Raw genomic sequence first — 23,912 nt, 5'->3', positions numbered from 1 at the left:
GGTAAGTCACTAATCCTGGTCACCAATGCAACCAAGTATAGCATTGGTGCAGTCCTGTCTCACTGGAACCCAGATGGTACCAGGTAGCCCATTGCTATACATGTTGAATATGCTCTCAATGACACAGAGTAACTATTCACTAATGGGAAAGAAGGCACTGGCTATCATTTTCAGCATCAAAAACTTTCAGTGGAATTGGGTGGGCTCTTTCTCTTAAATTATTACTATTACACTCATGACACTGGCTCATGCACAGGTCGTCAGCTGCAGAGGTTCACTGTTAGCAGTGTTCAGTGCACTGTACTGTGTATCAGACACACTAGTACTCGGTCCAGCATTAAAGTCTGATGTTAGTTCCGTCACAGTCTGCCACCTGTTTTGTTTTACCAGTCTGCCCAGCCTACAACATCCAACATCTGTAATGAGGAGTGGCCACCCAACCCCACAATGCCTGGGCATGGTTTCACCACACACTGACACTAATGACCGTAGCAGTTTTGTCCTCTAAAACCATACCATACCATCACCACACACTGAAGACACTCCCCATAGCAGTCCTTGAACACTGTTGTGCAGTTTCCAAAATGCTCATGCTGAGCCTCTGGGCTGCCTTGGTCAAACTTATATAGATTGTGAGGCTTCCCCATTCTACAGATGGACAGCACACACACTGATACTGCATGTACCATGCATGACTCTGACTAATAGTCATTCTTTGCCAGGTGATGCTGCTACCGCCTGGATGGGTTTATATCAATAGTAGGTCATTGGGCTATTTCTTTCATTTTTCCAGGCTGAAGCATTGTCCTCAGATTCCATGATGCTACTATCAGATCCTTTGTCCGTTTCCTTTGCCAGAGTCATGATACATGTTTTCGATCCAGTTTCCAAGGCTTCTCTTGACATTCCATATTATTATTATTATTATTATTATTATTATTATTATTATTTTCAGTATGGGGTTATTGGCCCAACCTCCAATCTGGAGGACCGGGATTTGTATTAGGTTTACTCCTCTAAGGAAGCTGGCTTCACTATGCCTCTAGAGCCCTCCATGACCTACATTGTGGGACACACGTCGTCTGGCTCCTCAGTCAAGACCAATCCGGCTTGGGTGACCCTCCCAGTAACTATGCTACCGCCAGCATAGCTCTCAACTTCAAAAAAGTACACAAACCCTCCCGCCCGACACTCGGATAAAAGGTAGTTGTAGCTCCCAATTAGGATGTACACTGCCACCCGATATCACAGTAAAGAAGCAGCAGAACATTGCGTCCTCAATAAATTTGTTTTCAACCATTTAAAAATCTTGCATTCAGTGAACATCATTTAATTAGGCAACTACTACAATAAAAACAAAAATATGGACACATATTAAAATGTTCATAAGACACAGCAAGCTATATTACATCAATAAATGGTTGACATCCACTATATGGTGGAATGACATTACCTATAACCATCAAACACTCATTCTTCTTTCCAACTTTGACAAGGCTGATCAAGTTCTTTAGAGTTGGCACATTATGAACAGGTGAATCTTGAATAAGAATTGTGTTTGCAGCAACTTTATCAGAGGCTGTTCCCTTGTTGACAACAGTTCGCATCCATGAGTAGTCGAACTGTCTGCCACCTTTTGATAATTCTGGACGGAAAAGCAAAATGATTTCAAGAGTGAAAAATGTCACAAAAGAAAAACAATTTGAATGAAATAAATTCAAAATATAAAATTCAGTTTATCATAAATAACATAAACAAGTATATTTAAAGACAAAAATGAACTATTTCAAGCTAAATGGTTGACTGCTGTAGGCTATTTCATATTCATAAAAAATATATTCCATGCTGTACATACTGTTTGTATATGAACAAGTCTCATCATTTAGTAGTTTCTTTGCTTCTAATTTTAAATGTTCTATTTCTGCATCTGACACTTTTGAGAATTCCTCTGGATCATCTGGAACCTAAATACAAAAATATATGAAAAATAATAGCATAAGGGCAATCTAATTAAATCACAGGCTTAAATGACATGTTAAGTCTAAATTAAACAGGCCTTTCCTTAATAATGAGAGCAATTATAGTAAATTATCTACTTTCAGTGACTATATTTGGAAGATAGCTAATTGCAGTGCATCCAGTAGAAACATTGGGGCTTTATTCACTTAATTTAAATCATCACAGGACTGTAGAATACTCTTTGTGAAAAATAAATGACATGAAGATTATGGTTCAAGAAAGTATAGTTTAATTATCTTTAAAGACTGTACACAACTACAATTCCTATTAGTAATAACTAAAATAAAAAAATCAGTATCCTATTGTGCTTGCTTCTATGATAATGAAGCATTCAAATATTTCCCATTGGACCCTCATAGACAAAGTGAACAATAATAAGACTGACAAACCGCAGGGACAGATTCCTGACTCGAAATGGAGGGAAAAAGGTCCTATGAATAAGTGTCCACAAATGCATCGTTGCCACAATAGATGGCACTGACAAATGACAGTTCCTGACCAAGTACCATGTGTTCTTTGTATGTTGCAGGCTGTGTGACTGACGCAGCATACTGAAAGCAGCAGAACAATCTGATATTCCTGCCGAGAACAAGCAGAGATGGTGTTTGTGTACAGATAAGCAGATGGAAAAGGTCAAGGGGCAGCATGGTTATACCAAAACAAGTATGCTCACAGACACCAACCACATAATAAAACATTTCAAGCCCTTTTTGTATGTTTACATGATCATGGTTCCCTTCAGACAGATGAATATGCATGGAGGCTGCGGACTGTGCATATATGAGATATGGGGGACCAGGTTCTACAGGATATTGGGACAAACCGTAGTACAAGGTCCAGGCAAGTGGCTCACCAACAATGTGCAAGAGACAGTACGATTAGGTGTATCCTGCATGACAATCACTACTATCACTATCACCTGCAGTCACATGGAGGACACATTGAACATCTGTTGTAAAGTGGATGCGATACAGCTCTGTACTGGATTCAGGGATGATTTATTGTCGTTGCACGCACATCGTCTATTTCCCGATACATGTTCATAGGACCCTTTTCCCTCCATTTCCAATCAGGAATTCAACCCTGCAGTTTGTTTTATTAATGTTCACCCTGTATATTATCATCAATATGTAGTGTTATCACTCCATTGGTCACAGAAAAGTTTATGCTGTTCAGATATTTCACACAATATTTTTTATACGTCACATGCAATGAAGGATATTGCTTGGAATAAAATTATACACACTTCACAAACTGCTTTCACTGTGGAGTGGAATCAATCTGGACCACAGCTCCATACAACACAGTGTGACTATATGTCCAATAGGCAATTAAATATGAGGATATAAGAGAGCTAAGAACCCTCCTCCCCCCTCCCACCTCTCTCTCTCTCTCTCTCTCTCTCTCTCTCTCATACACACACGCACATGCGTGCACACACATACCCAACCAAGAATCAGGAGAGATGAGGATACAAGAAATGATTGGTTCTAGATGTGGAAATGATGAGAGTTAAAACCAAGAGAAATTAACATGAAAGATATCTACCCGGTTAATATGTGAAAGGTAAATGCTTCATTTGCAGGTAAGAAATAGGTAAGAAATTGGAAAGAGTTAGAAACTAGAAATTTGAATAAACTAGAATGAAATATAAAAAAAGAAAGGTTGATGAAAGCAAAAAGGGATAAGACAATGGTACACATGAATAAGAATAAAAGGACAAAGCAGAGGAGAAACTGAAGGAAGGAGAAAGTGACAGAAAAGACAAAATACAGCAAAATAAAATAACAAGATAAATAGAACCACAAAGATAGGAAGAGAAAAGTAATGCTCAAAGTAACGGAAAGTGGGTGGAAATGATACTGTGGAGGAGAGACCTGTTGTGAATATAGTAGTGTACACTAAAAACAAGAGTGTGGCAAAAGTCTATATCCTAAAGAACCAGTTAGTATCTGTAGTGTATAAGTGCTGGTGCTGGGAGAAAAGACGCAGATAATCTCTGCTCTTGTATTCCCCAACCTGCTCACCAAAAAATTCATTTTTTTTACAAATCAGTTTATTTTTGGGTACACTCCTATTCTCAAGTTTATTGTAGTAAGCTTTGTTTACAAGTTCTGAATCTCTGTTGATTAATAAATGGGAACCTATCCATTTCACGGAAAAGAAATGAACAAAGCAAAATACATATCTTTACAACAATAGTGAATATACTCGTACTCTTGCAAAACCTCTCACTGCACGCCAACAGTAAGTGTCTTAACTTTTATGCATACGTCCGAGAGAAACGTAAATAACATATAGTATACACTCTACAGGATACATTTCTTTATAAATGGTAATAATGAAGATGTTAACACACAGCACAACATTTTTATAGCAGTGGTGATGTCCCTTGATATCATTCATGTGATCAGTTCTGAAGTGTTCAATACTAACTCCCATTGTGTCAACCAGTGCACTTGAGGTATCAGGCTACTATAAACAATTCACTACTTTTCAAAACTCTGTGTTTTCCAAAGTATTAGATGTACAAATGTGATTGTAACATAAACAGAACCACAAACTCACCACGTTTGCATTTCACATGCTAAAAATGTTCTATGAATGCCTCTCTGGCCACATGACACATGTCCAAGTGTTAGTCAAGTTTGTTCCATACTGTAAGTAGCAACAACCTGTCAATAGTCATCACAACAGCACTGATGCTTTCTCTGGGTTTTTCCAGTGTTCTTGGCATTGAGTGCATGTAAACATGGTCCTTAATGTACCACCAGAGGACACAGTCACAATGTGTTTGGTCAGTCAACCTGTGGGGCAAAGGGGACAAAGCACATCACCTACAACACTATGCCCAGTTCAGCGATGTGGAAGTTTGTCATTTAGATAGTGATGTACATTGATGATTCAATGACAGGGTGCTCCATCCTGTCTGGAGATGAAATTCTCAGAATCGATAGTCAGTCATGGAAATAACCAGAATTGCAACGTATCAAGACAACATGTACTCATCATAGTCTTTCCAAAGAAAAAAAACGGCCCACACAGCTTCCTCTGTAACATTCATCAACCAGTACTCTACTGTTTACAGAGAAAATCAGTGTCCCTATACTCCTGATACTAACACATAATGCTCTGTTCATGTGACGGTTCTTTTTCATAATTCCTTTTGAATGCAAGGGTGCACTGTTCTAACAGATAAACATCTCGCATTTTCCAACAGACAAAAGCTCTTTTCTGGCTTTATAGCCATTCTGTCAAGGCACTGCACTCGTAACACCAACTGGTGGGCACAATGCAAACTTCATGAGTTTACGGTTTTATTTACACATTAATCAGATTTGTAGATGTAATGATTAAAAAAAAAAAAAAGAACTTTGAATAATTCATAATAGCACTGTTCATTGAGCAAATAAGTACACTGTAAAAAAGATTTGTTCTTTGGATTTTTCTTCTAACTTTGTTCATTTTTCTTTAGATACATACACAAATGCTCAATGTGCAAGGATTCATAAGTGACTCAAGTTTTATTTCAGAACTTCTCCATAATTCTTCAGGAGTAACAGTCTGAACAGCTTTTGTTGGAGATTGATTCTTCAGACAGACCGCAGTGTGAATGGCTTAAGCTCAAAATTGTTGCATCCTGCATCAGTAAACATCGATCTTGCCTTTTTAATGATTGTCGGATTCAGAAATTCTGTATCTCTGTGTTGGTCTTGTGTGTAAATAATTGCTGTCTCACACTGAATTCAATTTGTCTTTTAAGGATGACTTCATATGCTGACTTACAAACTCAATTCCATTATCTGTTCAAAGTATTTAAATTTTTTTGACTACTTTCCTTTTCTACTTTTTCTTTGAACTCAATGAAAGTACAGCACTCTGCTTTTGTTGATTTTAGCGTATAACCAAATGGCTTCCTTGACATATCACCCATAAAAAGTGAGTATATAATGTGCTCCTGAATATGAAGTTATGCCCATTAGTCCACAAACATTGGAATGTACTATATCATGTAGATCTTTTGCTCTTCTAATTGACGTTTCAGGAAAAGGTTATCAACAGTTTGTATTAGAAATTCCTCCAAGATACTTTAATTTTGCAGTCGTTAACATAAGCATTGCATTATTATACAGCACCTTACTATCACAGATACAAAAAGATACACACAGGAATTCATCTTGTTCAAAAAAAGTTGTTCAATGACAAAATAATATGAATGCAGTAAATAAAAGCATATTATTATGGGATGCCATAAAGCATAAAACTGGAAAGTACAGTAACATGCAAATCGAAGGAGTGGAGCAACAGAAAATCCTGAGGAATGGGCAAATTTTGTGAATGATTATTTCCCCGGTATTGTGGAGAAGTTGCAATAAAATCTCTCCAAACACGTCAATTACATGCAATGAATTATACTGCAAGAACAAATACATTGTTCGCCATAGGAAAGTTTGAGGTCAGGAAGAAAATAAAGAAATTAAAAAATAAGAAATCAGCAGGCATACATGAGGTTCTAGTCTCTGTTCCGAAGGCATGCATACAACATATGAACCCCCTTAACAAACATAGTGAACGAGTCTTTTAAACCAGGTGTTTTTCCAGAACACTTAAAGCACATGCTTATTAAACAAAGATAATGCAGAGAGTATGGAAAACGACATGTCATTTTCAGTATTGTAATAACAGAACCAAATCTTGAAAGGTAGACTAATGAGTTGCATAAATAGGTACAGGCTTTTTAATGGAATAATTTGATTTCTGATGTGGGAGAAGTACAATATTGGCTTTAACAAAATTCACAAAAGTGGTAGTTAAAGCTCTTGACAAGTGCCTCTGTTTGCACAGCTTCCAGGAGAGAACAAATTAAGTCAACTTGTTCATTTATTTTGAGACAAGCGAAAATGCGACAGCAGCAAAGATGAAATTGCTCTAATAAATGCCTAAAGGATGATATATGACAAAAACAATAACCGACACTACAAAGTTAAACAGTGAGAGTTATGTTGCAGATCATTTTTAAACCACAGAAACGAGCCATATGAATAATAACTAAAAGTATTGGTTGGGCTCAGTGTGAAGAACTAATTAAAATAAACAGGTATCCTTACTGAACAAAGTGAACACATCTACCAATCTGCTGCACATATCAGTGAAAACATTAGTAAGCATTTCACTAAAAGTTTTACAAATAATTATGGAATAAGAGCCATATAGTGCCTGACAATAACGTCTCATTCTCCTGAGCTCAACAACTCACTCATCGGGTGGGGGGGATACTGACTTGGTTTTCCAGATGGATTGAAGGGGGACATGCATATATATATGTTCGTGGTCCTGCAGTCACCAGTGTGTGTCCAGTGGGTAGAGTGGCACAGTGCATAGTTATGTTTTATATTATATTTGATACAAACTGTGTATGATCAAAAGAACATTATATAACAGAGACCAACCAAATGTGGCAATGCAGTTATTATGATAATGACTCAGGAGACTGGAGTTTGAGCTGTCTGGTATCCTAATTTTTTTATTTATTCATTTATTTTGTTATTAGTATTTATTATTGTTAATTTTTATTTATATATTATTTAACCTGATCTGATTAGAGCCATCGGGCCCTCTCTCGCATCGGACCAGAGTGTCACACATACAGTACCTTTTTTACATTGCAGTTACCTAAAAAATAACAATTATAACATGACAAATAATATTAAACTATTTGAGTGTCTATAGTGACAATTCAAGTAAATAATTCTAAGAACTACTAAAGATAATTTTGATAGTACTACTACTACTAAAAAAGATAATTTTGACAGTACTACTACTACTACTACTACTACTACTATTCCTGATGCTGCTGCTGCTGCTGCTGATGATGATGATGATGAAGATGATGATAATATATGTTATAGCTGTCTTCTGAAGCTAGAGACATTATACAGTTCTCTAATATAATGCAGGAGGTTATTCCAGAGTAAGGTCCCTGTTACTGAGAAGGATTTCGAGAAAGTAACTGAATGATGGAGGAGAACAGAAGGTTTTGCTCTGCTGGGAAGGGGTGTTTCTGCCATGTTGTTCACACAAGAGCTTTAAGATCAAGGAGACATATGACAGACAAGTGTATGTTGCTTATATAGTATAGAAGGCAGAGGGTATGGAAATCTCTGCACACCTTGCCTGCACATGGCTGGGGAAGCTGTGCATATCATGGTGACATACGGACATCAGAGATATAATAAACAAAGGCATTTGCGACCACTTCCAGGTGCCGAATTAGAAGTATGAATGTTTGTACAAGTTTCTTTTTCAGATCAAGAGGGTACAGCTTTTTATATTTTTGTACAGCGTGGAGAGATATTGATGCCTTCTTGCCCATTGCTGTTTTGAGCTGAGCCCAGTTTAGATTTTCAATTGTTGTTATTACTCCTAGACTCTTTGCTGAGGGAGAGAAGTTGTTTTCTATCCCATTCAGGGTTAAAGATGGCAGGGATTACCTATATTTTGGGCTAATGAGCCTAGAATGACCAACCAGTACCATTTGGCTTTTGGATGAGTTCAGCATAACCCTATATCCTGCATCCATTCTGATATGCACACAGGTCAGGTATTGAGATTCATGATAGCCCTCTTCAGGTTTTCCTTGGTTTTCCTAAATAATTTCAGACTTCAGTATGGCCACAACTGACCACTTGTCCTTTCCTCATAAAACATACATATGTATTATGCGTGTGTATATTGGAGCTACCTATTTGCAATGTACTATGATAATGACAAATCCCATATCACTGTGAGATTGTCCCTGGAGAAATAAATAAACGAGTAATTCAGAATCTTTCCTAATAAGATCCAAGATCCAGCTAAAATTTTACTGGAAATGGTAATGAATTATAATAACGGGTTGCTTGTGCCCGGCAAAAAGAAGCAGACATCCCAGTGTGAGTGAAGTGAATGTGGAGCGCGTATGAGAGACATTCATAACGAGTCCAAAGAAATCGGTGCATCATGCAGCAATGACTGATGCCTCAAATGCAATCGGACTCTCCGTTCATCTTTCAGCAGGATGGGGCTCCACCCCATTTTCATTGTGAACTTTATGGGTACCTGAACATGGAGCTGCTGCATCGATGGATCGGCTGTGCTACAGAAGGGGACAACAGTTTCATGAAATGGCCTCCCCGATCACCAGATCTCACTCCGTGTGACTTTTTTCTGTGGGGATACATTAAAGATCTTGTGTATGTACTGCCTCTGCCATGTGATTTAGCAGAGCTCTGGGAGAGAATACGGGAAGCGAATGCCACAGTCGATGATGCCATAGTGGGATGGGTACTGCAAGAATTCAATTACTACACTGACGTCTGCCGAGTCACTCATGGTTCGCATGTCGAATGTTTGTAAAAAAAGCTTTCAGAGTTTCTCTTCAAAATGCAATATGTATGACATCTGCACAATATGTAGTTCTTGTACAATAAATAATTGAAAGTGTTCTGGACTTTATGTACACCCTGTATTGTGATTCAACGGATACAGACATACAGTTGTAGAAGAAGTGGATAAAAATTGAGTTATTTATTATTAAACTGAAAGGAAACTAGACTAATTTTGTTAATGAATATTGCTTCAAATGCATCATATGATATATTTCTAAATAACTTAAAGTGTACATTTATATAACATATAATCTACAAAGATTATGCCAAAAATTCAAAGTATTAAAAAAATCCTAACTGCAATGAATACCTGTTTGTACCATTTTCCCATCTCATGTGTTCCAACATCGTCTTCTATTTCATGAAAAGTTGACACCACACTTTTCTTTTTTTTAGAGCTAAAACGTTTGGGTTCTGATTTCACTGTATCAACTTTCATGTTACTAGTCTACAGCTACCTGAAAATGTAAGTAAATGCTGATAACAATACGAATATATACTGTGTCACAACAATACATGCACTTCTGCATTAATCTGTCATCATGGACTGCATTAAAAAACAGCATAATTATTTCTGAAAATGTTTGACAAACTTGAGAAATCACTGAACAGTTTCTACATTGCAGCATGCAAACTACCGAAAATCAAAATAAAATAAATGTTAAACAAGAAAACAAACAGTTCTATAAAATAATTAAATGAGTTCAACAACAAAGTAAAAACAACAACACAAAAAGGTCACATTTTAAAACTAATTCATCACATACATTCACGAAATTAAGACTACATTCAAATTTATACAAATACACTAGTTGAAGACTACCCCAACACAGACAGTTGTAAATGAAGGTTCTAATGAGACTAGCACCACAAGAGAAGAGACTAAATTATTGGGCAAGACATAAGAACATCATATAACTCTAAAAAAAGGAACATTGGTCTATAAAATGGCATAACAACACACCCACATACGTGGAAAATGTTTGCTGAAGACAACAAAAATCAGTTCACATCTAGTGCAATACTCATTATTCAGAAGTCTGGGACCTAATTTTTTATACTTTGATCCTTGCCAAAAATATATTTAAATTACTTTTCAGCTTTTTATTATGCATGGTACTGCCCTTTTTCAAAAATCACAAAAATACTACATTCATCTGCAATGATCGCTATTATTCATAAAACACACACATAATTCAAAGCAGAAAGCATACCTATGACCTACGAAAGACCTTGATGGAACTGATCTTAAAACAACACTACAATGTATAGTTGAAACAAGTGAATAAATAGTGACTGTAGAAGAGAGGTGGGCAAGTTGAATACCATAGTGTTTCAACACAAATATTGTTTTCTGTGCGCACTATACTTTGGAGAGAGTTCAGTACAGCTTATCACGATATTGCATTACACACTCCTTGTTTTTAGTATCAGGATGTAAAATGAAGGTTACTCCTAACGTCCACAGACTTGCTTAATCCTTTATAAGAGTTTTTGAAGTGCATTCATACGAGACTGTTTTCAACCAGGTTTGATCTTGTTAGTAAACAACGCCTGAAACGTTGTGATAACATATTACAAAGCTACCAGTTCTTACAATGGGTGGTTTCTCATAGGCAGTTGCATTCCAGAAAAATTACACCTACACCTACACCTTCACTTCACCTACACTTACATCCACAACTATACTCTGCAAACCACTGTGAGGTGCGTGGCAGAAAGTACCTTCCATTGTACCAGTTATTAGAGTTTCATCCTGCTCCATGTGTAGAATGTAGGAAGAATGATTACTTGAATGCCTCTATGCATGCAGTAATTATTCTAATCTTATCCTCGTGATCCCTATGTGAGCGATACGTAGGGGTTGTAGTACATCCCTTGAGTAATCAGTTGAAGTCAGGATGTTTAAATTTTGTTAATACACCTTCTCAGGACAGTTTACATCCATCTTCAAGAGTCTTCTGCTTCAATTCTTTCAGTATCTCTGTGACACTCTCCCACTGATTAAATAGACCTGTGACCATTCATGCTGCCCTTCTCTGTATACGTTCAGTATAACCATTTAGTCCTATCTGGTACAGTTCCCATACACGTGAGCAATATTCTAGAGCTGGTCACATGATTGATTTGTAAGCAATCTCTTTTGTAGACTAACAGTCTACCAATAAACTGAAGTCTACCACCTGCTTTACCCACAACTGAACCTCTGTTGTCATTCCATTTCATATGCCTACAAACTGTTACAGCTAGTTATTTGTACAAAATGGCCAATTCCAAAATGACTCATTGATATTATAGTCATAGGATACTATGTTCCCCCCCCCCCCCCCCTGAAGTGCACAACTCTGAACACTTGGAGCAAGTCTCCAATCTCATCAAGATCTGACTGAATACTTATGCAGCTTCTATCAGATAGAACTTCATTATAGATAACTGCATCATATGCAAAAAAACCTGATTTTACTATTAATATTCTCTGCAAGTTCTTTAATATACAAGATGAACAACGAGGTCCCAAACACTTCCCTAGGGCACACCTGAATTATTTCTACATTATTTATTTATTTATTTACTTACATGTCAAGTTCCGTAGGACCAAATTGAGGAGCAAACCTCCAAGGTCTTGGAACATGTCAGTACATGAAATTACAACATAAAAGTAATAACAGATAAAAATAAAATGTTTATGAACCCAAAAAAGTCAAGCCAATAAGGTTCAGTAAATGCAGTCAACAATATAACATAAGAATCAGCTTAATTTTTCAAGGAACTCCTTGACAGAATAGAAGGAGTGACCCATGAGGAAACTCTTCAGTTTTAATTTGAAAGCGCATGGATAACTGCTAAGATTTTTGAATTCAAGTGGCAGCTTATTGAAAATGGATGCAGCAGTGTACTGCACACCTTTCTGCACAAGAGTTAAGGAATTCACATCCAAATGCAGGTTTGATTTCTGCCGAGTATTAACTAAGTGATAGCTGCTTATTCTTGGGGATAAGCTGATATTGTTAACAAGTTTTGAAAGGCCAATGTCAAAATACCCAGACTAGAGAACAGGAGTCGACAAGAGGTTCACGAACTTACACCACTTATTGCCCGAACTGCCTGTTTCCGGTCCAAAAATATTGATTTAGAATAGGAAGAGTTACCCACAAATATAATACCATATGACATAAGTGAATGAAAATAAGCAAAGTAGGCTAATTTTTGTGTCAAATGATCACTTACTTTAGATACCATTCGAATAATAAAAATGGCAGCATTAAGTCTTCGAACAAGATCCTGAATGTGGGCTTTCCGCAACAGAATAATATCAACCTGAACACCTACAAATTTTAACTGTTCAGTTTCACTGATCATATGCCCATTCTGTGAAACTGAAATGTTGGGTTTTGTTGAATTATGTGTTAGAAACTGTAAAAACTGAGTCTTACTGTGATTTAGCATTGGGTGACTTAGCAAGTCACCAGCCAATAAGAGTTTACTAGCCGGAAATGGGTGACGTTTCCTCGATTATGACTGCCCATCCAAGATAACATGCTGCGTCCTCCCTACCAAAAAGTCCTCAATCCAGCCAAAAATGTCACTTGATACCCCACATAATTGTACTTTTGGCAACAAGCGTAGGAGCAGTGCATCCCATTGTACCAGTTCTCAAGAAACACTGCATCCACCTGGTTGTCCACCGGGGACCTGGAGCTTTGTTCAATTTTAAATATTTAAGTTGTTTCTCAACACCACTGACACTAATACTTATTTCACTCATCTTTCCAGTGGTTCGAGGACTAAACTGGGGCAATTCTCCTGGGTTTTCCTTTGTAAACGAACATTTGAAAACGGAGTTAAGCATTTCAGCTTTTGCTTTGCTACCCTCAGTTTCAGTTCCCATCTCATTTGCTAACAGCTTTTATGTACGAACAGAATTTCTTTGGATTTTGTGAAATGTCATTTGAAAAACTTCTGTGACTGTATACATTGAATTGCTCCCTTGATGGCCAAATGTATTTCATTCTCCACCTCTCTATCTACAGCCCTACACTTTGTTTTACATCTACTATGCAGTAATCTCTGTTTTTTTAGAAGTTTTTTTACAGTGACTGTATACCACGGACGTTCCCTCCCATTATGAACTACTATACTTGGTACATATCTATTATCCAGTGAGTGGTCAACTACTCTTTTAAACTTGTTCCAGAGTTCCTCTACATCAGTGTTTCCCAATCTTCCTTAGACCATCACCCCAGAGTGCAATTAGATATTAGTTAGTACCTCCACTTACCCCCCCCCCCCCCTCCCCCCTCCTCAACCCTGCTGTCTGTTGTTGAGTTTACTTCCTCAACTGACATTGCAAGCTTATTAGAAACTGGCTAAGTGAATTTCTGTACACTGTGTAAAATGTAAATTTGAAGAAACCAATCTTTACAATCTACGGTACAGTGTGGTGTGGTGCAAAGTATATACACGAATAGTGTACATAGTTGTTGCAACAGTATCATGTCAGATTTGAAGAGGAAAGACTTTAAAGTGTGCTATTGCAAGAAACCTTGTTCTATTTCCGTGTGACATCTCTGACATAGCATATCATCTGCATGAAAAGTACAAGGGTCACTCCAAAAAATTGCACACTATCTTTTTTTAAATCCATCTTTTATTCTACATGTTTGAAAGTTTTACAGTGTGTAGATACATCCTTTAGGAACAATATTTTAATTTCTCCACATGATTTCCATCCCTCTCAACTGCCTTACGCCATCTTGGAATCAGTGCCTGTATACCTGCACAATAAAATTCTGGGCCAACCTGTTGGAGCCACTGTTTGGCAGCGTGCACAAGGGAGTCATCATCTTCAAACCTTGTTCCATGAAAAGAGTCTTTCAGTTTCCCATAGAGGTGATAGTCGCATAGAGCCAGGTGAGGACTGTAAGGTGGGTGTTTCAGTGTTGTCCATCTGAGTCTTGTGATCACTTCCATGGTTTTTTGACTGACATGAGGCTGTGCATTGTCGTGCAACAGCAAAACATCCTGCTTTTGCCAATTTGGTCGAACACGACTCAGTCGAGCTTGAAGTTTCTTCAGTGTCATCACATATGCATCAAAATTTATGGTGGTTCCACTTGGCATGATGTCCACAAGCAAGAGTCCTTTGGAATCGAGAAACACCATAGCCATAACTTTTCCAGCAGAAGGTGTGGTTTAGATTTTTTTTTTTTTTTTCCTTGGGTGAATTTGCATGATGCCACTCCATTGATTTCCTCTTCGTCTCTGGTGAAAAATGATGGAGCCATGTTTCATCACCTGTCACAATTCTTCCAAAAAGTTCATCTCCACCACTCTCGTACTGTTCCAAAAGTTTGCTGCACACCGTTTTTCTTGTTTCTTTGTGAGCCACTGTCAACATCTTGGGAACCCACCTGGCACAAACCTTTTTAACGCCAACACTTTCAGTAATCTGCAAACACTTCCTTCCCCTTTCCCAACATAGCGTGACAATTCGTTCACTGTAATACATCTGTCAGCAGTCACCAATTCGTTAACTCTCTGCGAAGACAATCCTCAATATTGCCGTGCCTGCTTTCATCACGTAACCTGCTTGCCCACCGACTAACTGTAATGCGATCGACAGAAGCATCTCCATACACCTTTTTCAACCAATTGTGGATGTTTCCCACTGTCTTGTTTTCACAGCACAGGAATTCTATGACAGCATGTTGCTTCTGACGAGCATCAAGTGTAGCAGCCATCTTGAAGACATGCTGTGACGGCACCATCCAAGGGGACAGGTTGAACTAAGTTTGAAAACAAGCAGGAAGGATGTATCAACACACTTTCACACAGGCAGAATGAAAACTGTATTTTTACAAAAATAGTGTGCATTTCTTCTGGAATGACCCTCATATATTTTCAGCACTTCACAAAATGTTTTCACCCATACCTGCACTACCATCGCTGAAGAGCCACTACCCTTCTCCACACATCCAGTAGGTGAGCTCTTTTTATATGTTTAGTGTGGTGTGATGGCTGCGCTGACTATTGGGTGACTTAACAAGTCGCCTGACAATTAGAGTTTACTAGAAGGAAATGGGTGATGTTTCCTTGATTATGACTGAGCATGTTCTTTGAGACTCAATGTTTGAATTTAAAAAGTTGATGATTGATAATGTTGTTGAATACAGTACATTGAAAATACATGCAAAAAGATGAGACTGAGTTATAAGTGGCTAAAGAAAAGGTGGTGGTTGGGCCCCTTTTCACATATTGGCTCAGTCCAGAACACTTAGTGTTGACTGTTTTGCTTTTCCATTACTGCTGCAACCTAGCAGTAGTTGTATCACAGCTGCTTGGTAAAGCTAAGGGTTGCAAATTGTTTGGCAAACACCAATTGTGGATTACATTAGCATTTCGTCTCTTATATTTCCCCTCTCCACAATGGCCTAAAATATTCCCTTAATTCTGCCACCACCTGTGATGCAAATCATCTGTCTTTTGAGCCACTTATAACTTGTTTAGTCTTTCATATGTCAACAGGACGAAGTCAAGCAAGAAATTAGAATCAGGGTAAACGTTACTAGGAAGAAATGAAAAACCAGCGAATTTTTAGCACTGATCTTATGGGTTTTTCACAGGCACTAAGAATTTATGGTGTAGAATCATGAAAAACGTAAAATTGGAGGACATAAAATCAAAGTTTCACTGTATCCACATTGAAGCAGACACTTGTTACAAAACACACTTCTCCTGCAGTATTCCTCTGCATTGTGGCACTTTGTGACCTGCAAACTGCAACCCCATTTAAAATCAACCAAGTTAAAGTGTGTGCACTGTACTTATAGTTCGTAAATCACTTGATTGTGGCGTTCTTTACTTCTGAACTGGCAGAAATTGGAAGACTTCAGGCTGGAAACGCTTTGTTTCTCACCAGTCACTAAGAGTAGCAATAATAATAATAATACATTATATACATTATAGTAGCCCTTATGTTGTTACTGCTGTGTCATGCTGTCAATAAATTCATTTATATGTTTTGAAGTGAGTAATGAAGAAATTTCTGGACTACTGCAGGTAGTACCTACAACCTGCAGAGGACATTTCCTGCTGTAATTTCCGCTGCATTAATGCTACTAATTGAGAAAAAGTAATCACTGATAAATTATATAATCAATATTATAGTCTTAAAAAACTGTGATAATAGTAATGATCTTTACAAAATAATTTAGTTTTGTGACCGAAAGAGAATCAAATCATTTAGTTTGTACCCCTCAGAAAATTTCATTTTATTACACCCAGGTTGGGAAGCACTGCTTTACATGCTGTTGATCTGTGCTGAAAATTTCAAGTTCTTTGTTGAGATATGACACTACTGATTTTTTATCTAGTTTACTGAACATATATATCTCTCTGTTTGTTTTAGTTGTCATTTGTGCTTTGGTAATCATTGTTGTCACAACCGCATTATGGTCACTGATATCAGTTTTGTTGTGGACATCCTCAAAGACGTCAGGTCTAGTTGTTGCCATCAGACCCAATATATTCCCATCATGAGTGGGATTCCTAGCTATCTGTTCTAGGTAGTTTTCAGAGAAGGCATTTAGTAAAGCTTCACAGGGTATCTTATAATGCCCACCACTAACAAAACTGTTATTTTCCCAATTAATTGTTGGATGATTTAAGTCTCCACCAGTGATTACAGTCTGGTTCTCTCAGTGAATTGGTTGCTGAACAATGATGTTTTTTTTTTCCAATATGGGGTTGTTAGCCACATGATGGTAGAAGGAGGAGAGGACAACCATGTGTGAGATGGCTGGAAGATGCAGAAGCCGACCTGAGAGCAGTGGGAGTGAGGAGGTGGCGCAGGCGTGCTGAAGATCAAGACGATTTGAAATCTGTGATTGAGGAGGCCAAGGTCCTCAGAGCACCATAGTGTCATGGAATCAGTCTGTCAGCCAGCCAGTCAATGATTACAGTATGATTGTGGAATTTACAAACACGTGGACTGAGGTTTTCTTTAGGTTTTCAGTTACTTCAGGAGATGAGTCTGGGGGGGCAATAGAAGGATCCGATTATCATTTTATGCCCACTCCTGATACTGAGTCTTCCTCCAACAATCTCACATGCAGCTTCAATTTCTATCTCTGTGGATTTGTGTTTCTTGTCTACTGTGAAAAATACACCATCTCCATTTCCCATTTGCCTATAGTTTCGATATACACTAAAATTTTCCACAAAATCTCACTACTATCAAGTTCAGGTTTCAACCAGCTTTCAATACCTACTATTGTATGAGCTTCACTGCTTTTCTTGAGCACTTCAATCTCTGGCACTTTGTTGCGAATGCTTTGGCAGTTTACCTTTAGGATTTCAATAACCTCACCCGCAGGAGGCAGTTCTTTCGAACTTACACTGCTACTTCTGGGTTTCCTACAGCTACCGGTATCTGGATTGGATGGAGAGTCGCTTAATCTAAAAACCCTTATGTGCCCCCCCCCCACACACACACACAGTCAGCTACCTGAGAAGTAGCCTCTGATGTGTAGTACCCATCTGACTTATTTAGGGGGACCCTACAGTTTTCAACCCAATGGCGCAAGTCCAGGAAATCACAGACAAGCTTGTCACAGAAATGATCAGTTCTGGGGACAATGCTGCAATTTGTGAGCTTTGTTGAAACTCCACGCATTATGCTGGTCTTCTCAACCTTCTCTGCCAGTTGCTGGCATAACCCAAGCATGACTTCGGAGCCCACACAAGAGGCATCATTTGTTCCAATGTGCACCACAATCTGCAGCTGGTTGCAACCTTTTCCCTCAATGGCTGCCCACCAGGCACACACTGAGTGCACCTGGTGTCCTTTCCTGACCCTTGCTGCCATTTCCCTAAGAGGTACCGTCTTTGCCTTACATTTGAACTGCCAACGATTAATAGACCCTACCCTTTTTTTTTTTGCCTATTCCTGATGCCACTCAGTTTCAGTCTTCTCAGTAATGTATCACATTGTTGTTGTTGGCATTCATACTAAACTGGAATCTGTTGTTAAGCAGAAATAATAGTTAACAGAAAAAATGTAGGTGTGTGATTGTAGTAATATCAAGGTCCTTGGATAATGTGTGTATAGTAGAAGATAGATTATTGACTTTCACAGTATTCTTAAAACCTATTTTTTGAAGATCAAATCCTTTACGAATCATTTTGCACTGCCTCTGCAAGAGCCCTGGACGACAGCAAGAAATCGAAGTGTGCAACATATGTTAGCATGTTCATCTGCAGGTCACCACAAACTTCATAACAGGCTAAGACCTTTTTTACACAGTCGAAATTTTAATTCAATTTTCTACATGTATAAATATATTTCTATTTCTAATTTGTCAATCAAACTACATATAATTTTTATGTGTGAAGTAGTAATATTTTGTTTCACTAATCCTTGAAGGGTGGTCACTGAATCTTAAGACTGATCTTAGTCATCAGGCACACTACCTTCATTTCAGTATCTGATGAACATATCTGTGAATTCTTGCTCTGTTCATGACAAATTTTGACAAATCACACTGTTTTTCATTTAATCTTATCTGTTGCAATGAGGTGTTGCCGATGGGCAAAAGCCGACCAGATAGCAGGCTCCAGGTGGACTGAGTTATCCACCATAGAGCGGTCACAGCGAAAACCACCTTGAGTCAATATCAAACTGTTGAGGGACTCAAGGATCCAAAACAGCCTCAATTCCTGCAACCTCGGTGGGAGGACGATGGCCAAAAATTCGCATGAGTTTTGCCCAGAGTTGTGAAGAGGGGGTGTGCGGTACTATGGCAGCCACATATCATTCCCAGCAAATCCGTTTCTGAAATTTGATTACGTAATGGGCACGAGTGCAGAATCATTTGAAGACCAGCAGGAGAGCAATAGAAGGGTGTCACTTGAAGTGTTGAAGAGGTCAGCGGCGGTCTTTTATGACCGCAGCAATTTCCTGAGTCCACCAAGGGACCAACTTCCAATGGGAGGAACCCAAGGAAGAAGGGATGGCTAAAACAGCTGCGGAAATAATGGCGGCAGTAAAAGTCTGTGTAGACTCACCGATACTACTGTGTGGTAGTACAGGGGGGATGGTAGCAGAGGAGACGGCACACCAATCAGCTTTAGAGAAGGTGCACCTGGGAGGGTGACGGAGCGAGATGTACTGAAGGAAGATCAAAACAATCGGGTAACAATCGCTGTCACATAAGTCATCGTGGACACCCCTCTGAATGGAGGGAAGAAGGCTGGGACTGTAGATGGAGAGGTCAATGGCAGAGAAAGTGCCATGTGCCACACTAAAGTGTGTGGGAGCACCGGTGTTTAGAAGACAGAGGTCAAGCCTGCCAGAACAGCTTCAACTGTCCTGCCAAAGAGGGTTTTGGGCATTAAAGTCCTCTAGAAGCAGGAAGGAGAAGGGAGTTGTTGAAGAAGGGTGGTTAGGGCAAGGGATGTGGGCGGCCTGTCAGGTGGGAGGCAGAGATTACAGATTGTGATTGGACTAGCCAGATGGACCCTGACAGCAAAGGCTTCCAGAGTGGCATGGAGGGGTTCCCATTTACTAATAACGTCCATGCGGATCAAGGTGCAAACACCACCAGAGGCCCACAAGGGGCAAATTCGGTTTCGACAGAAAGCGTGGAACCCATGAAGGGTGGTGAGTAAGAATTGATAAAATGGATCTCCTGGAAAGCAATGCAAGCAGCAGAGGAGGAGGAAAGAAGGGGCTGCAACTCTGGGAGGTGACACAAATAGCCATTACAATTACACTGGAGGATTGTCAAGCTGGAGTCCAAATGGAAAGTGAACAGACCGCAGCCGGTCACGCCGCCGAGTTGCCATCCGTCACCGATGGACATTAACCCATCCTTAGATGCGGTAATGTCTATATAGGTGGGGTCAGACTCTGTTAGTTCATTGGCTGGAGGAGGGGAAGGCCCCCCTCAGGGGGTACCGGAGGGGCTTTGCCCTTGTTCTTGTGTTTCTGTTTCTTCTCTTGTGAAGGAAGAGAAGGGCAGACTGCAGCGAGGTCAGTCACGGAATTACACCTGGCAATCTTGGCACCAACTGGCCATGGATCGCACGGCCACTGTGGAGCTGCAGATCGCCTTTCAGGGTGCGTGGGAGGGGGGGGGGGGGGTGTTGCCGGGAAGAGGAGTGCTGGGAGGGAGCTCCAGTAACAGCGGCTGCTGAAGAAAGGAGTGCTTCTCTGGCAGGAGAGGGGGAGCACCACCCAAAGGGTACTGACGGGGAGGGGGAGGGGGAGGAGGAGTGGGAGAGTGAGGGCAAGGTGGAAGGTGTGGGGCAAATGAGGGAGGGCTGGGAAGAGGAGGGGGTAGGAGGGAAGAATGGACATAACTGAAGCAAAAGTAGAAGTTATAGGCATGGGATGGAGCCGGTCATACTTTCGACAAGCCTCAGTGTAGGTAAGTCGATCTAAGGTCTTGTATTCTTGAATCTGTCGTTCTTTCACATATACCAGGCATGCTGGTGAGCGTGGAGGATGCTGCACGTTACAATTTACGCACACTGGCAGGGGAACACAGGCACTCCCCTCATAGAGGGGCCTCAGAATATGGTGCTGTGAGCAGCAATGCCTATATAAGACAACAAGTGTCTGACACAATTGTTCGATCGGTTACTGCTGTTACAATGGCAGATTATCAAGATTTAAGTGAGTTTGGACATGGTGTTATAGTCAGCACACGAGCAGTAGGACACAGCATCTCTGAAGTAGCGATGAAATGGGGAGTTTCCTGTACAACCATTTCACGAGTTTACCATGAATATTTTGCGCAGATCATAACTTAATCATAGCTAACACTTGGTTCAAGAATCATGAAAGAAGGTTGTATACGTGGAAGAACCCTGGAGATACTAAAAGGTATCAGATAGATTATATAATGGTAAGACAGAGATTTAGGAACCAGGTTTTAAATTGTAAGACATTTCCAGGGGCAGATGTGGACTCTGACCACAATCTATTGGTTATGAACTGTAGATTAAAACTGAAGAAACTGCTAAAAGGTGGGAATTTAAGGAGATGGGACCTGGATAAACTGAAAGAACCAGAGGTTGTACAGGGTTTCAGGGAGAGCATAAGGGAACAATTCACAGGAATGGGGGAAAGAAATACAGTAGAAGAAGAATGGGTAGCTTTGAGGGATGAAATAGTGAAGGCAGCACAGAATCAAATAGGTATAAAAACAAGGCTAGTAGAAACCATTGGGTAACAGAAGAAATATTGAATTTAATTGATCAAAGGAGAAAATATAAAAATGCAGTAAACGAAGCAGGCAAAAAGGGATACAAACATCTCAAAAATGAGATTGACAGGAAGCACAAAATAGCTAAGCAGGGATGGCTAGAGGACTAATGTAAGGATGTAGAGGCTTATCTCACTAGGGGTAAGATAGGAAAATTAAAGAGACCTTTGGAGAAAGGAGAACCACTTGCATGAATATCAAGAGCTTTGATGGAAACCCAGTTCTAAGCAAAGAAGGGAAAGCAGAAAGGTGGAAGGAGTATATAGAGGGTCTATACAAGGGCGATGTACTTGAGGACAATATTATGGAAATAGAAGAAGATGTAGATGAAGATGAAATGGGAGATATGATACTGCGTTAAGAGTTTGACAGAGCACTGAAAGACCTGAGTCGAAACAAGGACCCAGGAGTAGACATAATTCCATGAGAACTACTGACAGCCTTGGGAGAGCTGGTCCTGACAAAACTCTACCATCTGGTGAGCAAGATGTATGAGACAGGCGTAATACCCTCAGACTTCAAGAAGAATATAATAATTCCAATCTCAAAGAAAGGAGGTGTTGACAGATGTGAAAATTACCAAACTATCAGTTTAATAAGTCACAGCTGCAAAATACTAATGCAAATTCTTTACAGACGAATGGAAAAACTGATAGAAGCCGACCTCGGGGAAGATCAGTTTCGATTCTGGAGAAATGTTGGAACACGTGAGGCAATACTGACCCTACGTCTTATCTTAGAAGAAAGATTAAGGAAAGGCAAACCCATGTTTCTAGCATTTGTAGACTTAAAGAAAGCTTTTGACAATGTTGACTGGAATACTCTCTTTCAAATACTGAAGGTGGCAGGGGTAAAATACAGGGAGCGAAAGGCTATTTACAATTGGTACAGAAACAAGATGGCAGTTATTAGAGTCGAGGGACATGAAAGGGAAGTAGTGGTTGGGAAGGGAGTGAGACAGGGTTGTAACCTATCCCCGATGTTATTCAATATGTATATTGAGCAAGCAGTATAGCAAACAAAAGAAAAATTTGGAGTAGGAATTAAAATCCACAGAGAAGAAATAAAAACTTTGAGGTTCGCCGATGACATTGTAATTCTGTCAGAGACAGCAAAGGACCTGGTAGAGCAGTTGAACTGAATGGACAAGGTCTTGAAAGGAGCGTATAAGATGAACATCAACATAAGCAAAACGAGGATAATGGAATGTAGTCGAATTAAGTCGGGTGACAGTGAGGAAATTAGATTGGCAAATGAGACACTTAAAGTAGTAAAGGAGTTTTGCTATTTGGGGAGCAAAATAACTGATGACGGTTGAAGTAGAGAGGATATAAAATGTAGACTGGCAATGGCAAGGAAAGCGTTTCAGAAGAGGAAAAATTTGTTAACATCAAGTATAGATTTAAATGTCAGGAAGTCATTTCTGAAAGTATTTGTATGGAGTGTAGCCATGTATGGAAGTGAAACGTGGATGATAAATAGTTTAGACAAGAAGAGAATAGAAGCTTTCGAAATGTGGTGCTACAGAAGAATGCTGATGATTACATGGGTAGATCACATAACTAATGAGGAGGTATTGAATAGAATTTGGGAGAAGAGATGTTTGTGGCACAACTTGACTAGAAGAAGGGATCGGTTGGTAGGACATGTTCTGAGACATCAAGGGATCACCAATTTAGTATTGGAGGGCAGCGTGTAGGGTAAAAATCGTAGAGGGAGACCAAGAGATGACACTAAGCGGATTCAGAAGGATGTAGGCTGCAGTAGGTACTGGGAGATGAAGTTGCAAAGGATAGAGTATCATGGAGAGCTGCATCAAACCAGTCTCAGGATTGAAGGCAACAACAACAACAACAACAACAACAATAACAACCGCGAATATCAGGAATCTGGTAAAACATCAAGTATCTGACATCGCTGCACCCAGGATAAGATCCATCAGGAATGAGACTAATGATTAATGAAGAGAATTGTTCAATGTGACGGAAGTGCAACCCTTCGCAAATTGCTGCAAATTTCAATGTTGAGCTATCAACAAATTTCAGCATGTGAACCATTCAACGAAACATCATTGATATGGGATTTTATAGCCGAAGGCCCACTTGTGTACTCTTGACGACTGCATGACACAGAGCTTTATGTCTCATCTGGACCCGTCAACACCGACATACGACTGTTGATGACTGATTGTATGAGT

At 39.4% G+C, this 23,912-nt stretch overlaps 1 protein-coding gene across 2 annotated transcripts in view; it reads right to left on the bottom strand.

The window, feature by feature from the left end:
* The window catches only part of LOC126162042 (CCAAT/enhancer-binding protein zeta), a 222,087-nt gene that overhangs the window by 185,013 nt on the left and 13,162 nt on the right, over positions 1 to 23,912 (bottom strand). Inside the window, exons 2-4 of one of the 2 annotated variants that reach the window (XM_049918275.1) lie at positions 9,757 to 9,900; positions 1,856 to 1,964; positions 1,454 to 1,645 (exon numbers count right to left, since the gene is read on the bottom strand). In XM_049918275.1, the coding sequence (XP_049774232.1) occupies positions 1,454 to 1,645; positions 1,856 to 1,964; positions 9,757 to 9,885 (430 nt within the window). In that variant the 5' untranslated portion in view covers positions 9,886 to 9,900. Of the gene's footprint in view, positions 1 to 1,453; positions 1,646 to 1,855; positions 1,965 to 9,756; positions 9,905 to 23,912 lie in introns of both variants that reach the window. The other variant, XM_049918274.1, reaches the window with a different exon arrangement.

This window comes from Schistocerca cancellata, chromosome 2 (genome assembly GCF_023864275.1).
Source record: "Schistocerca cancellata isolate TAMUIC-IGC-003103 chromosome 2, iqSchCanc2.1, whole genome shotgun sequence".
In the NCBI taxonomy this organism is placed as follows: Eukaryota; Metazoa; Arthropoda; class Insecta; order Orthoptera; family Acrididae; genus Schistocerca; species Schistocerca cancellata.
The sequence above is the reverse complement of the archived record's forward strand: the minus strand, read 5'-3'. Positions and strand labels throughout refer to the sequence as shown.